General features: G+C 53.4%; 10 protein-coding genes across 10 annotated transcripts; 8 read left to right on the top strand and 2 right to left on the bottom strand.

Moving 5' to 3' along the window:
• Positions 1-505: 505 nt before the first annotated feature.
• BU25DRAFT_319705 (uncharacterized protein) lies at positions 506-1,223 on the top strand (the record flags this gene model as incomplete). Its single annotated transcript, XM_033702236.1, has 2 exons — positions 506-942; positions 992-1,223. Coding segments are annotated over 2 exons (669 nt in total), but the record flags the coding sequence as incomplete, so codon positions are not given.
• Positions 1,224-1,887: 664 nt separating this feature from the next.
• BU25DRAFT_78478 (uncharacterized protein) lies at positions 1,888-4,439 on the top strand. The gene is made up of 2 exons (XM_033712110.1): positions 1,888-2,312; positions 2,414-4,439. The coding sequence occupies exons 1-2, from the start codon at positions 2,027-2,029 to the stop codon at positions 4,312-4,314; spliced, it is 2,187 nt and encodes a 728-aa protein (XP_033566797.1). The 5' UTR covers positions 1,888-2,026; the 3' UTR covers positions 4,315-4,439.
• BU25DRAFT_78549 (zeta-crystallin) lies at positions 4,440-6,100 on the top strand. The gene is made up of 3 exons (XM_033712112.1): positions 4,440-4,597; positions 4,647-5,411; positions 5,462-6,100. The coding sequence occupies exons 1-3, from the start codon at positions 4,565-4,567 to the stop codon at positions 5,699-5,701; spliced, it is 1,038 nt and encodes a 345-aa protein (XP_033566796.1). The 5' UTR covers positions 4,440-4,564; the 3' UTR covers positions 5,702-6,100.
• A 282-nt stretch (positions 6,101-6,382) lies between these two features.
• BU25DRAFT_405926 (uncharacterized protein) lies at positions 6,383-7,963 on the top strand. Its single transcript, XM_033705160.1, has 3 exons — positions 6,383-6,511; positions 6,564-6,846; positions 6,896-7,963. The coding sequence occupies exons 1-3, from the start codon at positions 6,500-6,502 to the stop codon at positions 7,849-7,851; spliced, it is 1,251 nt and encodes a 416-aa protein (XP_033566795.1). The 5' UTR covers positions 6,383-6,499; the 3' UTR covers positions 7,852-7,963.
• Positions 7,964-8,758: 795 nt separating this feature from the next.
• On the top strand, positions 8,759-10,420 carry BU25DRAFT_78482 (acyl-CoA dehydrogenase NM domain-like protein). Its single transcript, XM_033712111.1, has 3 exons — positions 8,759-9,031; positions 9,083-9,856; positions 9,909-10,420. The coding sequence occupies exons 1-3, from the start codon at positions 8,954-8,956 to the stop codon at positions 10,401-10,403; spliced, it is 1,347 nt and encodes a 448-aa protein (XP_033566794.1). The 5' UTR covers positions 8,759-8,953; the 3' UTR covers positions 10,404-10,420.
• A 16-nt stretch (positions 10,421-10,436) lies between these two features.
• BU25DRAFT_487065 (calcium-dependent phosphotriesterase) lies at positions 10,437-11,777 on the bottom strand (the record flags this gene model as incomplete). Its single annotated transcript, XM_033711255.1, has 3 exons — positions 11,688-11,777; positions 11,405-11,638; positions 10,437-11,342 (listed from the first exon to the last, which is right to left on the bottom strand). The coding sequence occupies exons 1-3, from the start codon at positions 11,718-11,720 to the stop codon at positions 10,437-10,439; spliced, it is 1,173 nt and encodes a 390-aa protein (XP_033566793.1). The 5' UTR covers positions 11,721-11,777.
• Positions 11,778-11,899: 122 nt separating this feature from the next.
• BU25DRAFT_382179 (dihydroxy-acid and 6-phosphogluconate dehydratase) lies at positions 11,900-13,887 on the bottom strand (the record flags this gene model as incomplete). The annotated part of the gene is made up of 4 exons (XM_033704233.1): positions 11,900-13,108; positions 13,159-13,370; positions 13,427-13,627; positions 13,683-13,887. 4 exons carry the CDS (start codon positions 13,882-13,884, stop codon positions 11,903-11,905), a joined length of 1,821 nt encoding a protein of 606 aa, XP_033566792.1.
• A 314-nt stretch (positions 13,888-14,201) lies between these two features.
• BU25DRAFT_487063 (uncharacterized protein) lies at positions 14,202-20,907 on the top strand (the record flags this gene model as incomplete). The annotated part of the gene is made up of 3 exons (XM_033711254.1): positions 14,202-17,477; positions 17,527-19,160; positions 19,211-20,907. The coding sequence occupies exons 1-3, from the start codon at positions 14,260-14,262 to the stop codon at positions 20,905-20,907; spliced, it is 6,549 nt and encodes a 2,182-aa protein (XP_033566791.1). The 5' UTR covers positions 14,202-14,259.
• Positions 20,908-21,449: 542 nt separating this feature from the next.
• Positions 21,450-22,378, top strand: BU25DRAFT_357151 (uncharacterized protein; the record flags this gene model as incomplete). Its single annotated transcript, XM_033703565.1, has 2 exons — positions 21,450-21,719; positions 21,766-22,378. The coding sequence occupies 2 exons, from the start codon at positions 21,450-21,452 to the stop codon at positions 22,045-22,047; spliced, it is 552 nt and encodes a 183-aa protein (XP_033566790.1). The 3' UTR covers positions 22,048-22,378.
• A 347-nt stretch (positions 22,379-22,725) lies between these two features.
• BU25DRAFT_405922 (uncharacterized protein) lies at positions 22,726-24,793 on the top strand. Its single transcript, XM_033705159.1, has one exon. It carries the CDS (start codon positions 22,898-22,900, stop codon positions 24,488-24,490), a length of 1,593 nt encoding a protein of 530 aa, XP_033566789.1. The 5' UTR covers positions 22,726-22,897; the 3' UTR covers positions 24,491-24,793.
• The last annotated feature ends 1,104 nt before the right edge of the window (positions 24,794-25,897 follow it).

Here is a 25,897-nt window from a genome sequence, read left to right as displayed (position 1 = left end):
GCTTAAAGCTTGTTAGCTTATCCTGACTTGAGCAGCTCATCAGGCTTCGTGATTATCGCGGAAGTGCCCACTTCAGCCTGACACCATGGGTCAGTCATCGAGTCGCCATGCAGCCCCCACAAGAGCAAGCCACCGATCAATTCGTTCGACATCGTTCAAGCACACCAGACAGTATGCACACTCAAATTATGGCGTCGAGAGCACACATGATGTGCTGGAGCTGAGGCGGCGCACTACTTCGCATCGACCAGAAACGCAAAGTATCAAGTCTTCTTCGAGGCACCAGAGAACCACTTCAGGCAACACCAACCCAGCGACCAGTCGTAAGAAACAGCAAGCGCGACATTCGACTAAAACTCCATCGCAGCAACAGCACGACACACCAGATAAGCGGTACTATCATGATGAGGCTATATCTGTTCATCGCCACGATGACAAAGCACCCTGGTACTCAGATTTAAAATCGAGGTCCCAACTGTGCCTACCAGGGGCACACCGTCGAAGGCCACTACAAAAGAAAGAATGCGTGATCTGCACCGACAACCGATCGCTCTCCCGCTTTCCATCTGATCCGCCAACGGCACACTGCGCCCATAACGCCGACGTATGTCGGAGATGCCTTCGGACGTGGATCAGTACCACGTTCGCCTCCAAAGTATGGGATGAGATCAACTGCCCGATCTGCTCTGAACGCCTAAACTATGAGGATGTCCGCGAGTTTGCGCCTTCAAAGGTCTTCCGCAAGTACAGGAAGCTCAGTACCAAAGCTGCGCTCGAAGCTATCCCAGGCTTTCATTGGTGTCTCATGAAGAGTTGCAAGTCAGGCCAAGTGATCGAACCAGCTACTAACAAGTTCCGCTGCGTAAAGTGCAAGAAGACTCATTGCATTGAGCATAACATGCTGTGGCACAAGGGAGAGACCTGTAGGGAGTACGAGTATAGGTTCGTCTCAAGCCGTGCGTAAAAGCTTTGAGGTACTGACAGTTCCCAGAACGAACAAGAAGATCAGGAAAGAGGAGGAGAAAGCAAGCAAGAAGTGGATGAAGGAGAAAGCCAAGCACTGCCCTGGTTGCAAACGTCCTATCGAGAAGAGCTATGGCTGCGACCACATGACATGTTCGAAGTGCAGGCACGAGTTCTGCTGGGAGTGCCTGGCGCCATATCTCAAGAAGCGGGACGCGGGTTCGGTAACTCATCGTGCTGAGTGTCTTCATCATAACCCACGCATTCACCGTGTCAACGAAGCTGTGTGGGATGAGGGGTGGGATTGGGGGCGGTAGGCTGTGATACGTTCGCGTTGAGCGAGATAGTCGCAAGGTGTAACGTTTGGAAGACAGGAGGCGAAGGGACTTCTGGAAGATAGCAAGTGTCTGAACACCATCGAGACGCGTTCAATTTTCTTGATGAGCAACGCATGCGATACGAAGGGATCTTGTTGACGCGTAATCATGGTCGGTAATTCGGTGTTCGCAACCTCGAGTTCTCCGCGTGGCAGCATTGTCGTGATGGCCATTTCTGGCTGGTATGCGTATCGCAGCGGTCCGTTCAGCATCCGTCGGGCGCCTCAGGCGCTAGCGCACACCCGGTATTTTCCTCTCAGCTGTTCCATGTCTGCATCATACACTTTGCGATTGACTTCGGCCGACAGTCGAAAATCGCGGACCCTGCGGACGCGTTGCATGCGAAAATTCAGGGAGACTATAAGGTCGAACGGATTCCTAAGAACGCGAGTGCGAACGGACGATTGAAGAGGATATTTGGATCGTACAACGATGTACGAATCGCACAACACAGACAACCCTCCTTGATGCCCGCTTTTGATGCCTGGTTACACACTCTTTACTTGCGCATATCCCATCAATTCGGACAACGCTGCTGTCGAGTGGACGGATTCATTTCAGCGGATGTGGAAATTATATCCTTGATTCAGATCCCCAGCCAGACCGCCCAAGGCGCGCTTGTTATACGTACAACAGTACGAAGCTATCGGCAACCTCAACTGAAGGAGTGCTAGGATCTTAGCGACATGCCTAAGCAACGCCAAACTTGCACGCGATGCAGCCAACGTCGGCAAAAGTGCGACCGAAGCAAGACGGGGAAGGCACCTTGCAGCCGATGCGTTCAGAACAACGAGGGTCACCTGTGTAGTACGACATGGGCTGGCGGCTATGACCCATCCATACACCGGAAATACCCTAGGAAATCATCACCGACTCATTCATGGCCTGCGAGCAGTGAGACTACCTCCTCGCTGGATAATCCCCCAGCTCTACCAGCTGTTGAACAGCTCAAATTACCAGCTTTGACTCCTGGTAAGTTCGATGGCCACTGTTCCACTCTGTTTCGGATATCGTTGAAACACATTCTCGCTGCTGTCTGCGAGATACTATGTCACTACTAACCACTTCGTTAGATATCCTGACCCCGTCACGTGTTCACAATCAGGCCCTACCCTCACATTTCAGGCCCCAGACATTGTTGGCAGGCCCACTCTCAGCTGTTGGACCAGAAGCTCTGTCGGCAGGCGCCTCTCGTTTCCCAGAGATCACGATAGGAGCACTCATCTCAGACAAAGATGTATCGACGGTACCTCTACTGGACCAAGAGTCCAGAAACCAAGCTTGGGAGGCGCCATTTCCTGAGAAGCTCGGAACTGCTGTGAACTCTGCCAGCTGTTTCTCGCCCGCTGCGAGAGCCGTTGAGACAGTGCAGATGCAGTCACTCCTTCCTCCAATAGAGAAGATATACCTCATCATAGACTATCACGAGCAGTACTTGACATACTGGGGCGGTGGCCTATATCACGGTCCTAGCCTCCGAAAACAGCTCCAGGAAGCATGCAATCGGTCAGGCAAGTTAGACTTACTGACTGTAGACTGGCGATGGACGGGTCTTCTGTTCTCTATCCTGTCTTCTGGTCTCATTGGATCACCAGAAAGCGTGTCGCTTGAGTGGGGCTTCTCGATCGAAGAAAAAGTTCGGCTGTCACGATTATGGGGAGCTGCGACCGTTACCTCCCTAAATCTTGGTGACTATACGTCACAGTATCATCTCAATTCAGTACAAGCCATCATGAGTTTACACGGCTTCGAGCATCTTGTAGGGTCGTCAAATCAATGGGCTGCCTTGCGTAGCGTGGCCATGGTTATCGCAAGAGGGCTGGGTTTGCACCGAATTAATCCACATCCCGACGACCAGAGGCTACCATATCTTAACGAGGAACAAAAAGAAGCATTCCTCGAGCGCGAGATCGGACGCCGCGTCTGGTACGCTGCAGCCACTCAGGAATGGTTGTCCTCTAGCTCCCAGAGCTTCCCAGGATACAACATCCAGCGGAAGCATTTCACTACATCGAAACCGGCTGTCTTCGACGAGGAAACGGTCCTACCTGTTGAGGACGGCACGCCAACCTTCGCCGTGGTTGGTAACTACTTCTTCGAGTACGCCTATTTGCTCCTTCAGTTTGGAGACGCCATGCTCGAGGCCGAGAACTTGGACGACCAATCAAGGTACAATTTGATCTTGAAATGGGACGGGGAGCTACGAGCGAACTACGCAGAGAAGATCCCCAAATGCTTGTCACATCGAACACCTCTCCAACCTCACTGGCCTAAATGGGTCAGCTGGGCACGAAGACTACACGAAGCATCATGTAGCCACAAGATCATCATGATCCATCAGAGCTTTCTGAACAAGAGCTTCAGAGATGTGCGTTACACCTACAGCCGCTGGGCGTGTGCGACTGCCGCAAGACATGTACTATCGCTGTATCCAAAGCGGGAACCGGACGAGCCGCAATTTTGGGTCGAACAAGCTTTTTCCATCACGGCTGGCATCTGCCTTATCCTTGATCTGTTCTACCGCACCGATTTCAACGCCGAAGCCCAGGAGTACCTCGCCTGCGTAAAACGAGCCGTCGTCTATCTGGCTTCGTTCCCAACCAGCTCTGTCGCTAATCACGGTGTACGAGTTTTGACCTCGCTGTTGCAGGAGTATACCAAGAAGGTTGAAGCCGCGAGAGGCAGCACCCAAACGAGGCCCACTTCTCAAGCTTCAACAACTCAGGCTCCCCAAGCTCCAAACGGATTCGAGAATGCTTCACGGGCCGAGGCTGCGCTCCTACCTTCAACTCTGCCTGCAAACCCTGAAGCCCCCCTGTCGAACGAAGCGGCATCTGCGTTCAACTTTGACATCGATATGATGGGATTCGAAGACCTTTTGGATGTTTTGCCAACTGAGATGGGCGTTGATGGCAACGCTTTCTACGATACCATGTTGTCTGCGGCCAACGGCTCATACAACGGAGGCTGGTAAGCTCGGAACCACCATACAGTCCTGAGCACGACCGGAAAGAAACACAAGAGTGGACGTTGATGATACCTTCCTGGAGTGTCAGCATTATACGCAGTTACCGAGGCACAAACAACCCCACCAACTGTCGATCTCCCGCCCTGCATACCATGCATCATCCACTATCGCCCTACAATCTTCCACAACCGACGATACATGGTCTCTTTGCAGAACAAGAATCCCTATCAGAGGCGAAACTTCCAGATTGCGCATCATGAAAGCCATCCAGATCGACCGCTTCGTCACAGTAAGCTTCAGACCTTCCACATTCAACACCAAAAACTTACCAGTCCCAGGATCTCGCAAACATAAGTCCAAAGAACGTACCATCCCCCAAACCTCAGTCCCCCAAAGCCCTACACATCGAAATCACCCACGCAGCGATCACCCACGTTGACCTCCTTTACGTGCAAGGGCTGCACCAGAACAACAAACGCCACGTGCAACCGCCTTTCATCCTGGGCACTGAATTCTCCGGAATCGTGACTTCCGCCCCTCCCACCTCATCTTTGACACCCGGCACGCGCGTCTTCGGCGGCGGGCTAGGTTCTTTCGCCGAAGAGATCTGCGTCGATGAAGCTCACGTGCGGCGCGTGCCAGCGCAATGGACCAACGCCGAGGCGTGTGCCGTAGGCGCAAGTGGTGCCGTGAGTTACGGTGCTCTAGTTGGCGTCGCGCAGCTCAAGACGGGTGAGACAGTGTTGGTGCTGGGTGCGAGTGGGGGGTTGGGGGTCATGGCAGTGCAGATTGCGAAAGCGCTGGGGGCGAGGGTGGTTGCTGTTGTTGGGGATGCGGAGAAGGGCGAGATGGTGAGGGGGATTGGGGCGGATGCTGTTGTTGATTATCATGATGAGGGGTGGGAGGATAAGGTCAGGAGTTTTACGCTGGGGAAACGGGGGGTTGAGGTTGTGTATGATGCCATTGGCGCTGTGGAGAGCGGTTTGAGGAGTTTGAAGTATAGAGGGAGGCTTGTTATTGTGGGATTTGCGGCGAGAGGAGGGAACATGGAGAATGTGAGGGCGAATCGCATACTGTTAAAGAGCGCTATGGTGCACGGCTATGTGAGTTTGGTATCCGATCCTTCTTGTCTCTATCTCCTGACATGACGCAGCGCTTCGGTGAAGATGGAAGGCACGATCCTCAGAGGACGAAGGACGTGTGGGATGGCTTCATGAATCTAGTGGACAGTGGGAAGATACAGCCAGTGATCTATAAGGAAGAGTATCGAGGTCTTGAAGCCGTGCCAGAGGCGTTAGAGGATGCAAAGAATCACAAGGCTTGGGGAAGGGCAATTTTGAGGATCGATGAGAACGCAGAGAAAGAACTTCAGCAACACAGAGCGAAGTTGTAATGCTTCAAGAACAACGAAGTTGCATTGAACACAGATCGGCAGGCCGAAGCGTGCTAGGAGCGACAACACCAAGCAGGGCGTAGATGTAACAATAACAAGATGGTGGTGTGTCGTTCGACAACTGGGAGCCTCGGAACTTGACACCGACTTGCTGGCCTGTGAGTAGCGCCTGCCACGACTCCAACTTCAGAAGGAACGTTCGTCATCCTCAGCATCCAGCCATCTAATTCAATGACTCGAGAACCCTTCTTGTGCAACGGTCATGACAAACCATGAGCTCACGCACCATCTCGTTGCGTGCCATGACATGCCTCGCTCGCTCCAGCCGTTGATCGCGAGACCCTTCCCATCGTTTAGATCATGAAACCTTCAGCCAACCGCCCAACCGAGTCGCTCGCCTCCACATCAGAGCCCAAATAAGCAATGTAGCGACCTCGGCGCGGGCTGCATATGCACGAAATGCTGTTCACGTCTCTGTGGATCGCCCGCATAGGGCAATGACGTAACGTATCAGGCGTCGCGTTCCTGGCGCGGCCCGCTACCGTAGCTACCCACGCGCAGGAAACAAGTTCCCCTGCAGGCTCCAATGGCGGTGTGCCATCTGTACAAGCACATCATTCAAAATGATGCTACTAGAAATTGCCGCTTCCGAGTGTCTGGAGCATGGGCTCGTGGGACATCGTGAGGTGCGTTGGCTGTCCTGTGCGCTGAAGTAGCTTTCCTGTCTTAAGCAATCTAGGTCTGCTTGTCTGCTGGAATGAGCTGATACTGAGGCTTAGACACTAATCGAGCAACAACATGGGGGCTCTTGTAAGTGTGGACATGGGGAACGGTTGTTGCGAGGAGGCGCTAATGTTCTTAGACTCACAACGACGAATCAACAGACGTTCTGCAAGGTCTAGTGTACACATTGCTCGATGTCTTCGATGCTACCCGGGATCTGTACCAGACTTTAACGAACAAAGATAAGAGGGACTATGAGCTCCAGCTTCGGTTGAAGGGGCATCCTAGTTCGAGAAAGCTGGAGTCCATCGATGACACCAAGGTCAGCGGCAATCGAGCCATTTTGACGGCCAAGTTAGCTCTTCTGCGAAGATATGAGGACGGTCTTCGCGACGTTGGATCCGAGTTCGCTGTAGGAGATAGCAAGTCTTACTTTGCCGTTCATTCAAGAACACCTGCTTACCTAGTTAGCATTGTCGCACGTCTCCCTCCAGTCTGAGGTGATCAAACTCCAAGGCGTACTACTCACGACGTTTCTATACGGTCCTACATCTTCCGAGTCGATACAGCAGCAGTTGTCGAAGATCGTCGCTGCATCTCACACAGCCGCAACGGCGTCAGTCGACATTCTAAACGCCTTGCAAAACCGCCAGCAAGCTGAGCTCCGAGCAACCAACTTTCCAACATCTCGCAGAGGATCCCTTCGTGCACCTTCTATGCCTGGATCTTTTCACTCAGATGAGGAGCAACTGACAGCTCTAGTATCATACCGCGAACCACCGCGAGTTCGAGCAGGGAGTCCAGCAAACACAACAGTTCTCACTAAAGGCAGACCAGAGATGACTGGCATCGACATAAGATCTCTGACATCGTACAACTCGCGAACAGATGCTGACTCACTGTACTGTTCGTACGCCCAAGACCTCGAGCGACACCGTTCGCAGCAGTTGAGCTCAAGCATAACTGACGCATCTACACCATCTTGTCCAGACTGCAGACGGACCCTGCATCTCTCTCCTGGCAAGGCGTGGGAGATCCTGAAGAACGACACAGGCTACGAGCGATGCTTCCAAATCTCAATTCGCTTCGTCGTCAAGTGTCATCGTAGTGGTCCAGACGCTGGCTACGCGTGTATACTGTGCTCGCGAGCAGACGACGATGTGACGATATGCGGAGACGTAAAGGCACTCGTCAAACATGTGTGCGAGGACCATAAGTCCGCTGAGCTCAAGGCGGAGGAGGATATTACCGAGGTCGTTGAGTTGGCTCTGGGAGAACGCAGAAGGGATAGCGGGCTAGGCCACTATTCTTCGCGCAGTAGCAGGAGAAGTGCTAGTGTGAGTTCCCGTCGGCGCGGCAGTAGACCCCATGTCTATGATCGCGAGGTGGAAGCGATAGAGATCAGAGTGCCGAGACGAGGTGCATGAAGCCACACAGTCGACAGCCCGTCCTGATTTTCGATTGGTCTTTGTCCTGCGAGCTATGATAGCTGTAAACCAATGCTGTTGGCAAATGGCATATCACAACTGCTTAACGTATTCTCCAAGCTCTCTGAATGTCTTTGTTTTTCTGCATGGCTTGCGTCTTTTGCAAAACTGCTATCTCCTACTCATGTTCCTGAGCCTCAGAGCTCAGTACCTAATCCGCCCGTACCAAGCCCTCACCTGCAAAGTCTTCACACCATCGCCCTGCACCATCCTGCACCGATCACGCTGCCCTCCCGCCAAGCCCCTCACTTGTGTACGAAAGCGGACAATGCCTCGTCCAGCAATCCACAGCAAACATCCAACATTCCTCTTCAAGTAATACTTCAATACCGATAAATCGGGACCTACGTGCAACATACGATCTGTGCAGTGTATAAACGCGAGTTGCAAGTTCGGCGATGTTTGATACAAGCAAGTTGCAGGTTCGCGACTGACCATTGCCTGCTTTGGGTTTAGGTAAGCACCGATTAGGATAACAGGCGGATAAGGCGTGTTGTGCTGATGCATGGAGGCGGCGCGAACAGATCACTCGAGCGCGAGGTAAGCACTTCGACATGACTTGAAGGACCTGAACGGTAAATGGTAGATGCGGATTCATGTTGCGAAACAGCGGTGGCTGGATGGGGGAAGCCGGGCGGTCGGAGAAGGACTTGCCGGATTGGGTAGTTGGTAGTTAAGTGCAGGGCCGAGTAGCTGAGAAGTTGTCAGCTGGACCTGTCATCTCGTCTGGACTCGAGCAGAGCCTCAACTCAAAGTGAAAGCGTGTCGTGATGTTGGTTTGGATGTACCTTCGACAGGCCGACAGACCGCGATCTACCGCTAACCTATGTTTGGTTAGATCGACCCTGATCGCGTTCGTGGGGGAAGCTGTCGACTCTCTTCCACCGACACAGCTCAATCCAAGCTTTGCAAACGAAACCCGAGGCATTAATTCGATGATCGACGATTTTAAGAGCAAGATGAAGCTCGAATATATATTATTTGATCACGGCTGAAGCCATTACTAATAGTCTTCTCACTACACAGCAACAGCACTCCCGAGATGACTACAGCATCGCAAAGGATTCCAGCTGCCGTGCGGCCACTTGTCAGCGAGCGCGCAAAGAAGACTCTTGACACTGTGAGTTGCAGTACCTTTTGAAGGCGTTGAAGTCTACTGACAGTCAGACAGGTCGAGAAGTTTGTGAACGAAGAATGCATTCCTAGCGACGCCATTTACAGAGCTCAGCTGGGCCAGGGGCCCGGCCGCTGGAGCTACCCACCCATCATGGACGACCTCAAAGCCAAAGCGCAAGCTCTAGGCCTATGGAACATGTTCCTCGCAAAGGGCCACTACAAAGAGGGCGCAGGCTTCACGAACCTTGAGTACGGCCTGATGTGTGAGCAATTCGGCAGATGTGTGACCGCGTCTGAGGCCACAAACAACGCCGCGCCTGATACAGGCAACATGGAGCTTCTCGCCAAGTACGGCACCGAGGCGCAGAAGAAGAGGTGGCTGGAGCCACTGCTGAGAGGCGAGATCAGGAGCTGCTATGTCATGACTGAGCCGGACACTGCGAGTAGCGATGCGACCAACGTCCGACTGAGCATCAAGCGCCACGGCGACAGCTACGTGCTCAACGGCCAGAAGTGGTGGATCAGCGGCGCTGGCGATCCCCGATGCGCCGTCTACATTGTCCTGGGCAAGACGGATCCAGACCACGTTGACAAGTACAAGCAGCAGTCGATTATCATAGTGCCCTCCAACACCCCAGGTATCGAGGTCAAGCGCATGCTCTCTGTCTACGGCTACGACGAAGCACCGCACGGGCACGCCCATCTGATCTTCAAAGACGTCCGTGTCCCCACAGACAACATCGTGCTGGGCGAGAGCAGAGGCTTCGAGGTCATGCAGGGCCGCATGGGCCCGGGGCGCATACACCACTGCATGCGCTCTATCGGCGCCGTACGCCCTTCTTCCCCTTTACCCTTCTTCACATCTCACTAACGCACCTCAGGCAGAAGAAGCTCTCCGTTGGCTCCTCATGCGCGCCAATGCCCCACACAAGAAACCCTTCGGCAAGCTCCTCTCCTCCCAAGGCGTAATCGTGCACTGGATAGCAAAAGCGCGTATCGACATCGATGCAGCGCGCCTCATCGTGCTGAACGCCGCCGCCACCATCGACGCCGGAGACGCAAAATCTGCGCTCGTCGAGATCGCGCAGGCGAAGATCCTCGTCCCGAATATGGCGCTCGAGGTCATTGACAAGGCGGTGCAGACGTACGGTGCGCAGGGCATTTGTCAGGATACGCCGCTGGCGGCTATGTGGGCGCATGTGCGGACCGTGAGGATTGCGGATGGGCCCGACGAGGCGCATTTGGAGCAGTTGGGAAGGAGGGAGAATAGGAGGGCGGAGGAGGCGACTAAGTTGATACAGAAACAGATGGATATCACGGAGGCACTGTTTAGGAAGTGGAATGTGAGGGAGAGTGGACCTTGTCCTAGGTTGTAGCTCTGCTCTGCTCATCTCTCCCAAGCTCTGCATTCAAGTTCTGAATACCAGGATGCCTTTTTCGTACAGTCCACTCACGATCCCCACCCCTTTCGCCGTATCTCGCACCACGGTACTGCTGCTGCAAAACTCTCGCCCGTCATCTTTATACACCTCCCTCAACCCCTCTGCCTCGCTCCACTCAGCAACCCAACTCGGCGCCGTACACGCACACGCCTCCCTCTCCTCCTCACTGCCCTGAACATCACACTTCGCCCGTCCCTTGCTCACTTTCATCAACGCGGGCGCGAACGGATGGCCGGCCATCAACACCTTCCCCTCACCGTCGACAGATAGATTGTCCACAGCTGCAGGCGTCCTCACCACCTTTTTCAACTCCAAGTCATGCTCCTCCTTGATGTCAAAAAGATAGACGCCGGATTTTGAACTCGAGGCTACAGCAAGTGACGAGGAGTTTAACAGCGTGATACCATTCGCGAACGGGACCCGCGCAACCACCTTCGCGCTCTTCGGGAAGCGCGTGTCGACGTACACCACGCTTCCTCCCGGCACCCCAGAAAACGTTTCAATCTTGCTCAGCAGCGGTGACGTGGCTGCTCTCACGTAGTGATCGTTTGTCACGTAGAGTTCATGCTTTCCAAGGACTTGGACTGAGTTCGGCGCGTGCAGGAGTGGGTGTTTGAAGCGCGTTACCAGTGTCGTGGTGAGGCTGGGCATGTCGATGTGCAGGATAAGAATATGTGAGCCGCGATGCCGCGCGTGGTTGACGACGTAGAGTGTTGATGTTGAGGCGTCGAAGGCGAGGCCGAGGGGATGCAGATCTGGTTCGTCGACGACAAGTTGCTTAAGACGGGCTGAGTCGTCGAGTCCAGGAGTCGAGTAGTCGTAGAGAAAAATGCTGGCATTGTCGAGCTCGGAATTCTCGGGCTTGAACGTGCCCTGATGATATCAGCATACATGTGTACCTCATCGGATGTTGCAGTGCCAGAGAACAAACGCACCATCACAGTATTCCATCGATCGCGTCCTGGATCACAGCTCAGAAACGCGACGCCTAGGCTTTCTTCCATGATGACGTCTTCACAGTTTCGCACACGGTCTTGGTACTTGATCCTGTGTGTCGCGAAAGTCCGCACGTTCCCGAAGCTTCCGGGGCGGTTTACTGCCATGGGGGAGAAAGCGACATAGCGATCGTACAGCCACGGGACTACCAAGGCTACGAGAAGCACTTGAATCTGTAGTGAGGTCAGTATGGTTGTCACACTGTGCTCGACAGCTACGCACGACGACCGGTTTCAAATTAGGCATTTTGAACATAAGCAATGGATCACCTATGGTGTGTTGTATGCGATGTTTATGTTGGAGAGAAGAAAGTTGACGCAATGTAAGCTTACACTGACTGGGTCGCGGCGGAGACGTCACTGCTGTTTCTGATAAGAGAAGGCCCCACCCAGCCCAACAAATTTTACCAAGACCGATGTACGTCCGTACAAGAGGCCTCACGTTGGAGGCTTAGGTCCACTTGCAGTTAGGAAATCGAAGTCGGCACCCTCATGCGCCTGGTTGACCGTCCTCTCATAGAGCCCACGATAACCCCTCTCAGTTGCGCGCTTGGTCAGCACTGAAGGTTGCGGCGGTGTACCTTGACTTCCAAACAGCTGATCCCTTCTCTTCTGCAGTCTCCTCTCAATTTCAGCGTCGTTGACATCAAGCCTCAAGATCCGTTTCTCTACATCACATGTGATTTGATCCCCATCCTGCACAATCCCCAACACACCCTCCGGCAACGCGGACTCGGGGGAAACATGCAGTACTATTGTTCCACCTGCCGTGCCGCTCATCCTTCCGTCGCTGATTCGTAACATGTCGACCACGCCTTCGTGGCTAAGTTTCCGTGGGATTGGGATGAGTCCAGCCTCAGGCATACCTGGGTATCCAAGCGGACCGATATTTTGCAGCACCAAGACCGAGGAGGCCTTTACGTCGAGGTCTGGCGAGTCGATGCGCTGAGCGAGGTCTGCTGCGTCGCGGAAGACCACTGCGGGGCCGGAGTGCGATAAGAGTGAACGATCTTTGGACGCCGAGGCCTTCATGACACTGCCTTGTGGTGCGAGGTTGCCGTAAAGGACAACGAGGCTGGACGAAGACGAGAGTGGGTTCGAGAGGGGCCGGATGATGGAGGTCGAGTAGGAGAAGGATTTGAAGGGTGTTGCGTCGAGCACTTCGCCAAGTGTCTGGCCGCTTATGGTCAAGGCGGAGAGATGAAGGAGTGGCCGGAGGGTGTGTAGCAGAGCCAGCATACCGCCCGCATTGTGGAAATCCGTCATGTAGTTGTCTCCACTGGGCTTGAGGTCTACAATGAGTGGCGTGGTTCTACCCACCTCATCGATGTCCTTGAGGGTCAACGTTCCTTCGAGCTCAGGGTGCCTGTTCACTATAGCAAGCAGATGAACTATGCCGTTTGTGCTGCCACCGATTGCTTGAAGCACAATGAGTGCGTTCAGGAAGGACCCACGGGACAGAATGACTTGAGGTGTCCGTTTGGCCGCTGCTACCGCGACCGCATTTCTACCCGTCTCCTCAGCTATACGTAGACGGGCTGCTGATACTGCTGGTGCACTTGCTCCTTTCAGCGGCATCAGACCGAGCGCTGCAGTCAGACATGCCATGGTACTAGCAGTCCCCATGACACCGCAAGTGCCAACCTGTAGTATGTCAGTTGCTGTCAATTGAGGTGTTACGGACAAAGACTTACGGTGGGCGCCAGCTCTTCGTTGATGTCGGCGATTTCTTCAATCTCGATCTGGCCAGCTCGAAATGATGCCCAATTATTGCGACAATCTGTGCAAGCACCTATACGTTTACCCTGATAGCTGCCGGTTGACATTGGCCCGGTGATTAAGGGCAAGATTGGTTTGTTTGCGGATATGCCACCCATGATCTGCGCAGGAACGGTCTTGTCGCAGCCTACAAACACTGTCAGCGTCACAGTCATGCCTACTTTGTTAATACTAGGATCTCACCCCCTATCATGATGCATGCATCGACAGGCTGTGCACGAATCATCTCTTCCGTGTCCATGCTCATCAAGTTGCGTAGAAACATGCTGGTAGGGGCGGAGAAGCTTTCTGCAATGCTGATAGTCGGGAAGTCGATTGCCAGTCCTCCTGCCAACTGCACGCCTCTTTTAGCGGCCTCGATGAGCTGTGGAGTGTTGCCATGACCTAGGTCGAGGTTCAGCTTATGCTCTTTCCTGTGTCGTCGTGTCAATCAACGTACAAGGGTTGAAACCACTATAGGTGTTGATTATGCCTATGATCGGCCTCGATAGAGCATCTTCGCCATATCCGAGGGCTTTGATGAAGACCTTTCGCAGGAACAAAGAGAAGTGAGGGTCTCCATAGCCTGCCAGTCCTTGTCTCAAGCCCGAAGTTGATGTGATCGGCTGCGACAGGTCGTAGTCGGCGTTGTTTTCTGCCATTGTACAAGGCTGGCAACCCTCAAGGAGGACATAAATTCACAGCTAACAATACGGCCATCGTGAATGGCCAGGCGCGCGATCTGCCTAATTGCTGAGCGGATTGCGTGCTGAGGTGTGGGGTAGTGATGCAGATGGAACGCGACCTCGGACCCCGTGGACCCTGCCCACTCGAGAAACATACTAAGCCCAATGCGGCAATGTGTGTGCACGCTTATCGATTTGTTTGGCGCGTTTGTCCCGGCTCGTGTCCAATGTGAGTCCGGCCTGTGCGACTTTACGCCTTCTTGCGCTCATATCTTTTTGTGCTTTTGTATAGACTTTAAAGCGCGCAGGCAGCGCTGCTTAACCTAATAGAGCCCCTGAGCTCGACGACTAATGGCCACCAAACCGGAATCAACGCGCACACGCATCGAAAACATCAAGACCGACTTACGAGCAACGACGTCATGTACAGACACAACAGTCACCACACTACGAGATCTCCTGAGTCGCAGGAACGATGAGCCGGTACAGAAGGAGAATGTAGGTGTGAAGGTCCCAGGGGCACTGAGAAGGAAGGCAGACGCTGTGAAGGCTGCAGCAAGCAAGGATGCGCCCAAGCCGGAACCAACCGTACTTGCACCGAGGGAGAAGTACATACTGGCCACAGAGGTCGCCAATCTCTCTCTGAAGACGCTCGCCGATGCGCTGAAGAGCCAGACGTCTACGCCGCCCCCGCGATCCACCAAATCCACCACCAGCGACAGCACAACGCGCAAAGCTGCCCGACTGCCCACTGCCGCCCAGAAAGCCCTAAAGGAACGCTCTGTGTCGCAGGCAACGAACACAACGAAGCGAACTGCAGCGTCGTCACGACCCCCGTCCTCTGCCTCCTCTACTTGTGGGCCTGACGCCGGCCTGGTAGCAACAGCAGAGTGCGCCAGAGCGGCTTTTGCATACTTAGGAACAGCGGAGGCTAAGAAAGTTGTGGGCAAAAATGGACCACAGTTGCAGCTGGAGAACGGAGTCTTGGCACTCATAGGAAAGCTTGTGGCGCTTGGGTTGGATAACTTGGCGGTCAAGGAGATCAGACTTCTGAAAAGGAGGCTAGAGGTCTTCCTTGGTCATGCAGAGGCCAGGGACGCCGGTGTAGCTGTCAAGAAGTCGGGAGCGCAGCAGGACATGACAGCAGACAAGGAGAGCCTTGCGTCGCTCCTACACTTCGGACCCATCGAATCAACGAGCCCTGCGTTACCGATCATCGCGAACGTTCAAACCTACACATTGCGGATCATAGCGAGGTTGAAGAAGGCGCCCACTATTGAAGCCTCTTGGGAGCATCTGCAGCTATCGAACGACTCCTCGCCTGCAAACCTCCTCCAGCAACTGGCGTGCACGTCGACCGGCGCACCGAAAGCGGCGCGACAACTCGAGTCTTTCGCCCAGACTGTCCTCTCGCTATGCCCGAGCATCTCGGTCTTAGACGATGGAGCGCCACTACAGCCTTCGCCCGAGACTGTCCTTCGCCTACAACACCTCGCTTTCACGGTACGGAAAAGATGGTGGGACTTGGTGAAGCACAAGAGCAATGAGGAACACGAACTTGTTCAGCCATTTGCGAAGTGTCTGGTTGCCTATGCTCGCCGGTCGAAGCTGTCGCTCACGGAGAAATACGACTTGTCGAAGTCACTGAGCACAGAGCTACTGGGCCAGCAGCTGTTGACACCTGGCGCTTCTGGCTCTTCAGCGCTGATCACCAAGACGCTCTGTAACCTGGCGCAAGCTGCAGGGTTATCTGATGAGGCCTTGCGCTGGCTGAGTGCTCCTGAAGCAAGTGCCTTGTCTACAGGCTCTGCGGCGAAACAAGCATGCCGGCTCGTTCGCATAGCAACCGTCTCATTGGAGGCTGCAAACAAAGGAGAAGACAAGCCTGGAATCGAGGAGACCATTAGTACTGCCTTGAAGGCTTTGCAAGGAAGCCTGGGCGGATCTTCTACTGACCTTGACTCGTTGTTCATGGAGGCTAATGCGCTGAGACGAGCCGCAACACGATCGCTCGCTGCAGGCTTGTCTGCCCGAGCACTCAGTTCAGAAGACCTCTCAGCCCAAGCTCGTGCCATCTCGATGATTGCTGCAAGCGTACACTTCTCGGCAAGATTCATTGGGCGCAGGAGTATGGCTGATTCAGATTTGGATCCCCAGCAACAGCACGAAGATCGGATCAACATGGCCTGGAAATGTACGAAGAGCATCGTTGAATCTGTCATTACATGTTGCAAGCGGTCGACAAACAGCCCTGACCTCTGGTCTGAGCTAGACATTATTCTCCAGGATTGCTGTTACATACTTCGAAGACTTGGCGAGGAGTTTGAGAGCGAAGTAGTGACCGATCCGCAAGCTGGAGATGTGGTCTCGTCGTGCCTCGTTAAACTATCCAACGCCTACTGGAACACATACCTGCAATTACGAAAGGCTGCCGCTATCGACCCAGAGCTCCTCCTGGTGGCAATGCGACGTTCCATTGATCTTGTGTCAGAAGGCTCAGAAACTCAGCAAGAAGCAGGTCATCTGGCTATGAAGCTTGAACGACTAGGCGAAGCCTTGGATAACCTCCAAAAAGCCGGCGAGTCGCGCAAGGCTTTTGGACAATGCATTGGATATCACATCTACTCCAATGACCAAGCCCTCACAGAGAGCTTGGCACAGCACTCGCTTCAGACATTGTTCGAAGGGGAAGGAACGTTCAGTACCCTCGGCAGATTGCTCAAAGCTCTCCATCGTTCGTACCTTGTTCATGGCGTTAAGCGCGCCAGCGAACTCGCATACCACGATGACACCTATCTGCAGCCCGACGTGCGGGGAGCAATCCTGGAGTGGCAACTGATACTGTTCTCTCAGACGCTTTCCAAAAATCGACAATGGGATTCGAATCTCAATCACTCCATCAAGACACTAACGCATCAGCTTCTTGAGAGCTATAACCCCGGGCGCTACCCTGTACGGCGCCTGAGGGTTATCATCCTGCTGCTGCAGCTTTCCCAGGACCACCCACACATTGTGTCGCACGATTTGTTACCCTTGGATACCTCGCCAGACAATATCGCTACGGTAGATCTTTCTGAGGATGAAAGCCTGTCCAGGTTCAAGGAGCACCTGAGCGCTCTCTGCAGCTTCAAGTTAGCGATGCAGCAAGCCTTCCCGCCTACCGAGACCTTGCGACAATGTTTTGCAACCTGGGAGTTTCTCGCAAAATCTGCTTCCAGTTGGACTGCTTTGACCGAACGTGTTGGCGGTGTCGATAGCTGGATTCATGACATTCGAGCGTGTGTCGATTGCCTCAACGCTAAAGGCGAAGAGTACCTTGCACTGCCTGTCTTGCACCTCTTGGTTACGATATTCGAGTTGCAGAACAACACAGATGCTTCGAACCTTGTTTGCAATCTTTCAGCGCTCTCTTTACAGTTTCTACGGCTTGGTTACACTGGCAAAGCTGGACTGTCACTGGCGAAGGCCGAGATCCTCATCGATCGCCAAACGGTGTCGACAGAATCCAAGTTGAAATGGCATACGGCGTATGCAGAATACCTTTTTCGCATTGGTAACATTGACAAATGGTATGATCCCTAACAACTACATATCATGAGGCTTTACTTACGTTGCTAGTGCATCTATCTTGTCTGCTGCCGAGTCCATTGCACGCGATGACGCTCTCTTCGTGGACTTGTCGAAGTCTTCTGCCACTATATCTCAACGCTTGCGGTACAACAGCATCTTGGCAAATGCCTGCTATGTCTACTCCCTGCTCGCTAGTTCCAAAGGATCTCACAAAGAGGCTGCAAGATACGCCAAGCAATGCGTCACGCTCAATCGCCGTATGTGGGCCGCACTCGAGTCCAAAGTCAACGCACAGAAGGCGGCACTCGCTGAACATGAAGCATCAACAATAGAGGGCTCAAGCAAGCTGAGCTTCGACCCACTACCATCCATGCGCGACGACAAGGGTGCACCGATAGTATCTTCGAACACACATGATGTGCTAGGAGGCGCAGACTTCTGGTTCATGGTGCCTTCACTGTATCGTGGACTCATGCAACACTCACAAGTCTTCGCGAACCAAGGGCTGTTGCATGAGGCAATCTACGTTGCAGAACAGGCAGAGAGAGTTGCTTTGGCGACGCGCTCGCCTTCTCTGATGACCGACAACGCAAGCTGGCAGGCGGCATGCTGGGCACAAAGTGGCAGGCCTGACAAGGCTGGACCACTACTCAATGCTCTTGATCAACCTTCAGATCGCAAGTGTCTGTCTGTTGCAGCGTACCACTCAGCTGTTGCCAGGGTACACCACTGCACTGGAGATTTCGACGAAGAAATTGCGTCGTACGGTGTGTTGGAACAGCTTCTGGACGATCTCACGAGGCCAGCCTATATCAGATCTCTGGGCGCTATACATCCGGACCTTGATTCACTCGCCTCGCAAATAGCTGGTATGAGCCTCGACGCCACGAAAGCCAGAACCGCTAGAGCACCAGCAACCACCAAAGCCCAGAAGCCCGTAGCAAAGCCCGTAACAAAGCCCGTCTCAAGACCAACATCGCGTGCGGGTGCAAGGTCTGCTACAGGCACTCGTTCTCGAGGCGGCACCGCAAGTGCTGCAAGTGTAACAAGCATTACAAAACCTGCTCCTAAAGGTCGACCAAAAAGCATGATTGCAGCTCCGAGCTCTGAGACCGTGAGCACTACAGATCAGTGTACGACCTTGCGTGCTCTTCAAGCTGAAGTGCTTCATCGAGGTGTGCATGCAAACCTCTTGCAGGACAATCTGAAAGCGGCAACAGCCTTGATTGAAAGAGTGCAAGAGCTTCACGTTGGCGCCGACCGAGACGTTCAGCACACCTGGGCAAAGTTCAAGTTGATGCTTGCAGAGAGCGCCCAGCAGATTGCTGCGGACTTTGCATTTAACACACTTCCTGAGTCCACAATAGCATTTCCTGCTATTGGTACGAAGGACAGGCGGATGTCCGAAGGAGTGCTTGTGAAGAAGGCTACGCCTACGGCTACCGCCAAAGCCAAGGGCGGTCGCGTCAAAAAGGCGACAACGGCTGTAAAGATCAACTTCACGGACACGCTGCGCCAAGCACGAGAACATCTGCTCGAAGTACATGCTTTATCCGCTACGCACGGCTCAAATCACTTGTTTCAGCAGGTGTCCAACGCACTCGGTCATATTACGGTTCTGCTCTCAGCTGTATGTGAGGCTCGTGGCTCTGTGCACCCACTGTATGCTGCGTACACAAGTGGTAAGTTTGCAACCACCAGCAGATCTGAAATTTCAACTAACAATGAGCAGAAATCCCTAAATGCAACGCCATGAGACTAGCACAAGAATTTGTGGAGTCTGAGAAGGAGCAAATGTCGCGCGACGAATGCCTGCGTTGGCCGCTACTCGAAGCCTCCAACTTCAGCCTCACGTCGGCGTCTGATTTTCAACATGAGTACATCGATACCATACCAGAGTCTTGGACCGCCGTATCACTTGGGCTGAATGAGGCTCACGATGAACTATATGTCACCCGCTTTGAAGCCGGTGTGACTCCTTTCGTCCTACGCTTACCACTTGCGCGCCATGCTTCTCGCGATTTGGACGAGGATGAGTTCACATTCGAGGATGGCAAGCGAGACTTCGATGAAATCATTGAGCTTAGCGACTTCAGCACACGCAGTGCAAAAGATATGACCTCAAGAGAAGCACGACAGCAATGGTGGGACGAACGTGAAGCTCTTGATACACGTCTCCATGAGCTGCTGGTCAACATGGAAAACATCTGGCTCGGTGGGTTCAAAGGTATCTTCTCTCAGCATATGCGACAGCCTACGCTCCTCGCCAAGTTTCGAAAGGCATTTGAAGATGTATTGAACCGTCACCTACCATCCCGCAGCAAAAAGACGCAATCGAAGCGGCCTATTTTGGATGCACGAGTCTTAGAGCTCTTCATTGGGCTTGGAGACATTGCGAACGAAGAGCTTGATCTCGACGAAGCACTGACAGACTTGATCTACTTCATTGTCGACATACTCCAATTCAATGGAGAAGCCAACGCCTACGATGAAATCGACTTCGACGCAATGGTCATTGAGACACAAGATGCACTCAAAGCTTACCACAGTGGCGCTCGCAGTTCTTCATCGTCTACACCACACACCATTCTCATGCTCGACAACAACCTCCATGGCTTCCCCTGGGAGTCCCTTCCCTGTCTCCAAAAGCTGTCCGTCTCCCGCCTCCCCTCGCTCGCCGCACTGCGCGAGCGACTCCTCACCCTCCAGCCCTCCGGCATAGATGAAGCTGCCCCAGGGCACTACATCGCCGCTTCTGCCGGCGGCACAACCATCTTAAACCCTGGCGGGGATCTAGCAAACACGTCAAAGACGCTCCAACCCATCCTCAACTCTCTGCAAGGCGACTGGACGCACATACACTCGCGCCCGCCAACAGAGACAGAGTTCTCCACTGCTCTCGGCACGCGCGACCTACTCCTATACTTCGGACACGGTAGCGGTGCACAATTCGTGCGCCAAAAGTCCGTTCGCAAGTTGTACCCTGGCAAGCAAGAAGAAGGCAGCATGAAGTCCGGCTGCGCGACCGCATTCTTATTCGGTTGCTCTTCCGTGCATCTGACGGAGAACGGCATCTACGAACCAAGCGGCATGCTGCAATCCTACCTCACGGCCGGCGCGCCGGCAGTTGTGGGTATGCTGTGGGATGTCACGGACAAAGACTGTGACCGTTTTGCTGTGCGGGCGGGTGAGCTTTGGGGGCTTTGGCCTGAGGTGCAAGAAGAGATTGATGCGAAGCCAAGTAAGACTCCAAGGAAGGGTACGAAGGGGAAGGCGAAGGCGAAGCAAGTTGAGGGTGAGAGGAAGGGGGAGTGCAGGAGAGGCGTGGGACTCGATGAGGCTGTGAGGGATGCGAGGCAAGCGTGTTACCTTAAGTACCTCAATGGTGCTGCGGCGGTCGTGTATGGGATTCCGTGTTACTTGGAGTAGGAGTGGAGGGGAGCGGAGTTTAGGAAGGGCAGACTTGGATACAATGTACTACTGGGATGAGAGTGCGTCTCGCCGTGCAACTACCGAATTTTAACTCGTTACAAACGTCCTCTTGGCGATTGATTTCTGGGCTCGGCTAAGTATTCTGTATCTGCCTCGCCTGTCATCACCCGTTGACATGTTGCACTTGCCCTGCTCGTCAACCCGAAAGTGGTATGTTGAACCACCCCAGCCTTGCACACTCATCTCACAGCACCACTATCACTCACTCTTGACCAACGCCTTAAGAAGCTCATCATCCTTCAAGATCTAGATCTGCAAGTACAGGCATATAGAAGAATCACTAAGAGCCTGTGCTTCTCTTCCGGTGTAGCCAGACAGGCTGGGCGTCTGAATGGGGAACTATGTTGTATCTTGACTGGACGCTTAAGTATGAGCATCGTCTCGGGCTTCTATTCATCTCATCTTTTACACATATCATCGATTTTGACCTTCTCTTGTCTTTCGCACAACCGCCACACTTGTTTAAACCTCCATTCACGATGTCTTCAACCAGTCCTGTCCTCGCCTTCGCCATCCGCGGCACCCAAGCCTTATTCGCCATCGTCGTCTTTGGCCTCTCCACTACCTTGATCCGAGGTCATCACTATGGGAGTCTGCCAGTCACACTCGGCTTTGTAGCTTTCGTGGGGGGCCTGTCCTTCGTGGCTGCCCTTCTTGGGATAGCGACGCACTGGATGCAGGCGCTGCAGGGTCCAGCCGGGGTACTGATGGACGGGGTGATCGCTGGTATCAATATCGCTGGCGGCATCGTAGGTGCGAGTCTAAAGCAACGCTGCTCTTTGCTAACGACATCAGTTGATGGCAATCAAACTTAACGGCGTGCAGTGCAAGTCCGAGAACTGGGACGACGACTGGCACAAGGCCATCAACGCGCACAAGATGTTCATAAGCGATATCATCTGTGGAGGCGCTGGCAAAGAGAAGGGGGTCTATATCTGCTGGTGGTATGACAAGGGCAACGCGCTGGTTAGTCGGTGTAGGATGGCTCAGGCAGATTCGGTGTTCATGTTCTTCACGGCGATTGTGGTGGCTGTGCCAGCTGTGTTGGGGTTCTTGAGGATGAAGAGGGGATACTGAGGTCATGGTCTCGAGAGTGGGACCGTGCATCTGGGCAGTTGACTGATGTCCTGTCGCATCAAAGTGTGGTCTCTCGGTTCGATGTTAGGAAGGGGAAAGCGTTTCGAAGTGCTTATTTTTGGCGTAGGGCTGGAAAACAATGTATAGTAACGGCAACACGCTTTAACCCACTCTTCTCGATCGCAATTCGAGTCTGTGCTGAAGCAATGGCACCTCGGGTGCCAGAAAAAGCTGCACTCTAAACCAGCCAAAAGTCGAGGAACACCAACAAGGTTGCCCTCTTTGTCACGACACCACGCAACAACGACTTGAGATTAATCCTTAGAAAAACACATAATTGTAGAATAAGATATTCTCTACAATCCTGTATTTTTAGATCTTATATATTGTGAGGTGTTGTGCGATTATCTCAGTTGGCAGAAGCAGACTTTTCGTGAGTGTGGCTTGTTTTGTCACCCGAGTAAATGGTGCACTTAGCAGAGAATGTGACGCTAGACGGGCCGTTGAGCATGGTGGGGATTTTCACTCGCCCCTAGCCCGCACCAGCTAGCACCTTACCAAACAAATACCACCCTGCAGTCTAGCCGTGAAGAACCGTCCGCTTGTAACCAATCTCCTGGCAACAATATTGCGTGCTAGGTTGCAGGCTTATCGCTATCGCCCAGTAGACTCGATCTGACAAGCTTCGCCAGGCTTTCGCCATGAGCTTTTCGTGGTGCTTGAATTTTGCGCTGTGCTCCACAGTCAGCACATCACTAGGCGATTGTATATGATCCCACAAGGCCACACATTCGTGAAAAGAAACTGAACGATCGCATCGAGCATATTTGAAAGAGCCGAAATCGACGAAATGGCGACCAGCGACGCCGAAAAAGGACCCTACAATCACGACGGCTCACCAGCGTCCCTCGAGCAGACTCACTCCCACGATGTCCTCGTTAATGAAGACCGTTTGCGTCGCTCCCTCTCGGCACGACAGGTGCAAATGATTGCCATCGGCGGCACAATCGGTACTGGTCTCTTTCTCGGCACTGGCAAGGCCCTCGCGACAGGCGGTCCGGCATCTCTCCTCATCTGCTATAGTATTGTCGGCGCCATCGTGTACAGCACAATGCTTGCTCTCGGCGAGATGGCAGCTTTTGTGCCAGTTGCAGGATCGTTTTGCACCTTCGCTGGTCGCTATGTGGACGATGCGTTTGGGTTTGCATTGACTTGGAATTACTGGTTCAATGATGCCGTGAGTACTGCAGCGGATCTAGTTGCGCTGCAGTTGCTCATGCAGTACTGGACGGACGTATTTCCATGGTATGCGCTGGGAATTATTGTTTGGGTTTTGATCGTCCTCGCGAACGTGATCAACGTGCGAGCGTATGGTGAGCTGGAGTACTGGCTCAGTCTGCTGAAGGTGGTGACGATCATCATCTTCATCATCCTGAGTATTGCAGTCAATGCTGGCGGAAACACCGGGTATGGGTACATCGGCGGCAAATTCTGGATGCAGGGCGACGCGCCGTTCGTTAAAGGCATTGGAGGATTCGCATCTGTCTTCGTGACAGCATCGTTCGCGTATGGAGGCACAGAGTCTATCGCTATTACAGCCGGCGAAACGAAAGACCCAGCAAGGACACTTCCGAAGGTGGTCAGGAATGTTTTCTGGAGAATTCTCCTGTTCTACATTCTGTCAGCACTGATGATTGGGTTAAACATCCCTTACGACTACCCTAGCCTGAGCACGAAGTCGAGTCGCACATCGCCGTTCACTATCGCCTTCCAGATGGCGGGTTCGAAAGCGGCGGGATCTTTTGTCAATGCAGTCGTCCTTACCAGTGTGATCTCTGCTGGAAACCACGCTCTCTATGCCGGGTCGCGACTACTGTACACGCTGGGAGTCAACGGCCACGCACCGAAGGTCTTCACGCGGCTGACGCGCTACCAGATCCCCTGGGTCGCAGTGCTCACTACCAGCTTGGTTTCCATCGTACTTTTCTCACTGTCCTTCGCAGGATCTGGCCAGGTCTGGACATGGCTGCAAAACATTGTTGGCGTATCCAACCAATTGAGCTGGGTCTGCATCGGCATCGCCTCGCTGCGTTTCCGCGCTGGGCTCAAGGCTCAAGGCAAGGAGCATCTGTTGCCGTTCAGGAATTGGACATATCCAGTTGGACCAATCCTCTGCATTGTGTTCAATACCTTCATCATTCTGGTACAGGGCTGGACGGCCTTCAGCCCGAGCTTTGGCGCGGTAGATTTCGTCAGCTTCTACCTTGAGCTGCCGGTCTTTGTAGCCATGATCATACTGTGGAAGTTGATCAAGAGGACAAAGTTCAGGAGAGCGCATGAAATGGATCTCGAGACCGATGTATACACAAAGGAGGATATGGAGCCGGAGCAGAAGGGCTGGAAAGGAACGGGAAAGCGCATCGGCACCTGGTTCTGCTTCTAGAGCATACGCTGCACTTGCAGCCTGGCAAACACAGATAATGTCCATCCCTACGTGCCGGGACACCCGGTGTAACGGGATAGGTTCGCACATTTACAGGCCTGTGATTGACATGTAACGTTCTTCATCCAACTACCCTCCAGCTCATCAGCCTCCAACAAGGATTGCCGTTATGATGGCCATATTGTCGATCGCTTCGTCGACGCTGTCAATCGACCCTTCATCAATACCCCTGTCCGTTCGCGATCCGAGGGTCCCCTGAAGGATCAGAGGGTCTAATAGAAAGCACAGTCGAGAAAGACTGCATCTCTATGCACTGAAGGCAGATTTGACCAGTAAAACATGCAGTCCGGCAGTTTCAACGGTTAAGAGTGAAGATCGTGCAAAGCGACCCAACGTATCGGGATGCGCTAATGCATCTTGGCCCGCAGGCAGCCTGCAGTAGGGTGCTCAGATGTCGCCGTCTACAGCCGTATCAAAATCGGCACTAGACTTGTTATAGACTCAATTCCAAGACGAATAGACCAGCATCTGACGTTGTCTCCTAGCACTCTGGACCCAAACACTGTACCGTCAGAGTTGCTTTCTCAAACATGCAGGTGCAAAGTGAGGAAAGACATATCACAGCTGTTTTCGGACACTAACGTCCCTCCCTGTGTGGCGAGAAACCCTGCGTAGCAAAAAGTCATTCCTGTTTTCCATCATGACAAAGCCAATAACCACGCCTAGACGCAGATAATCTTGGAAGAGAGACCTTCGACACTAAGCCTTGATCACTCTTCGTTTCTTCTACAGACACCTCCTGCTGCGCCTGCAATACCACTTTTCATCACTGGCATATCCAGCAGCGTCACTCCGGCCAGCCTCAGACCTACCTGAAAGCTCGCACAAGCCGTCCAAAAACTCGTCAAACAATAGACGAACATCAGAAGATCATATGCCGGGCGAGGCACTCAGACACCTGAGCTTGTTGTGCTGCAGTGGTAATCTGGAGCCCTACCAAGCGAGGGTTGACAACCGAGCGCCCTACTCCCTGATCCCAAGCTTTGCCAGCCTGCGTGATAACACCGGGATCTTGCCAGTGGACGACGTGCTTACGCCGTTGTCTGGCGTTGCTGGAGAAAGTACAACCCAAGACTGCTCTTGCAACGCAACCGCTTTGGAACGGTGATGGCGACATGCGCGCGTAGTTGGATGATCCTCTCCAAAGAGAATACCGTACGCGGCGCATGCTCTATCATACAGAGCAATAGATTCATCGTAGCGACATTGCTTTGCAAGGAAGTGAGCAAGGCAGTATACGCTCGTCAGCGTGGCGGGATGCTTATGCCCCAGCACCTTCTCTTTTGTCGCCAGCGTCTGCCTGTGCATCGTTTCCGCCTCTTCGTACTTGCCCTGTCTGTTCAGCAC

The sequence above is a fragment of the Macroventuria anomochaeta genome (genome assembly GCF_010093625.1).
Source record: "Macroventuria anomochaeta strain CBS 525.71 unplaced genomic scaffold BU25scaffold_2, whole genome shotgun sequence".
In the NCBI taxonomy this organism is placed as follows: domain Eukaryota; kingdom Fungi; phylum Ascomycota; class Dothideomycetes; order Pleosporales; family Didymellaceae; genus Macroventuria; species Macroventuria anomochaeta.
Note: the sequence above shows the minus strand (reverse complement) of the source record. Positions and strands in the feature narration are given on the sequence as shown.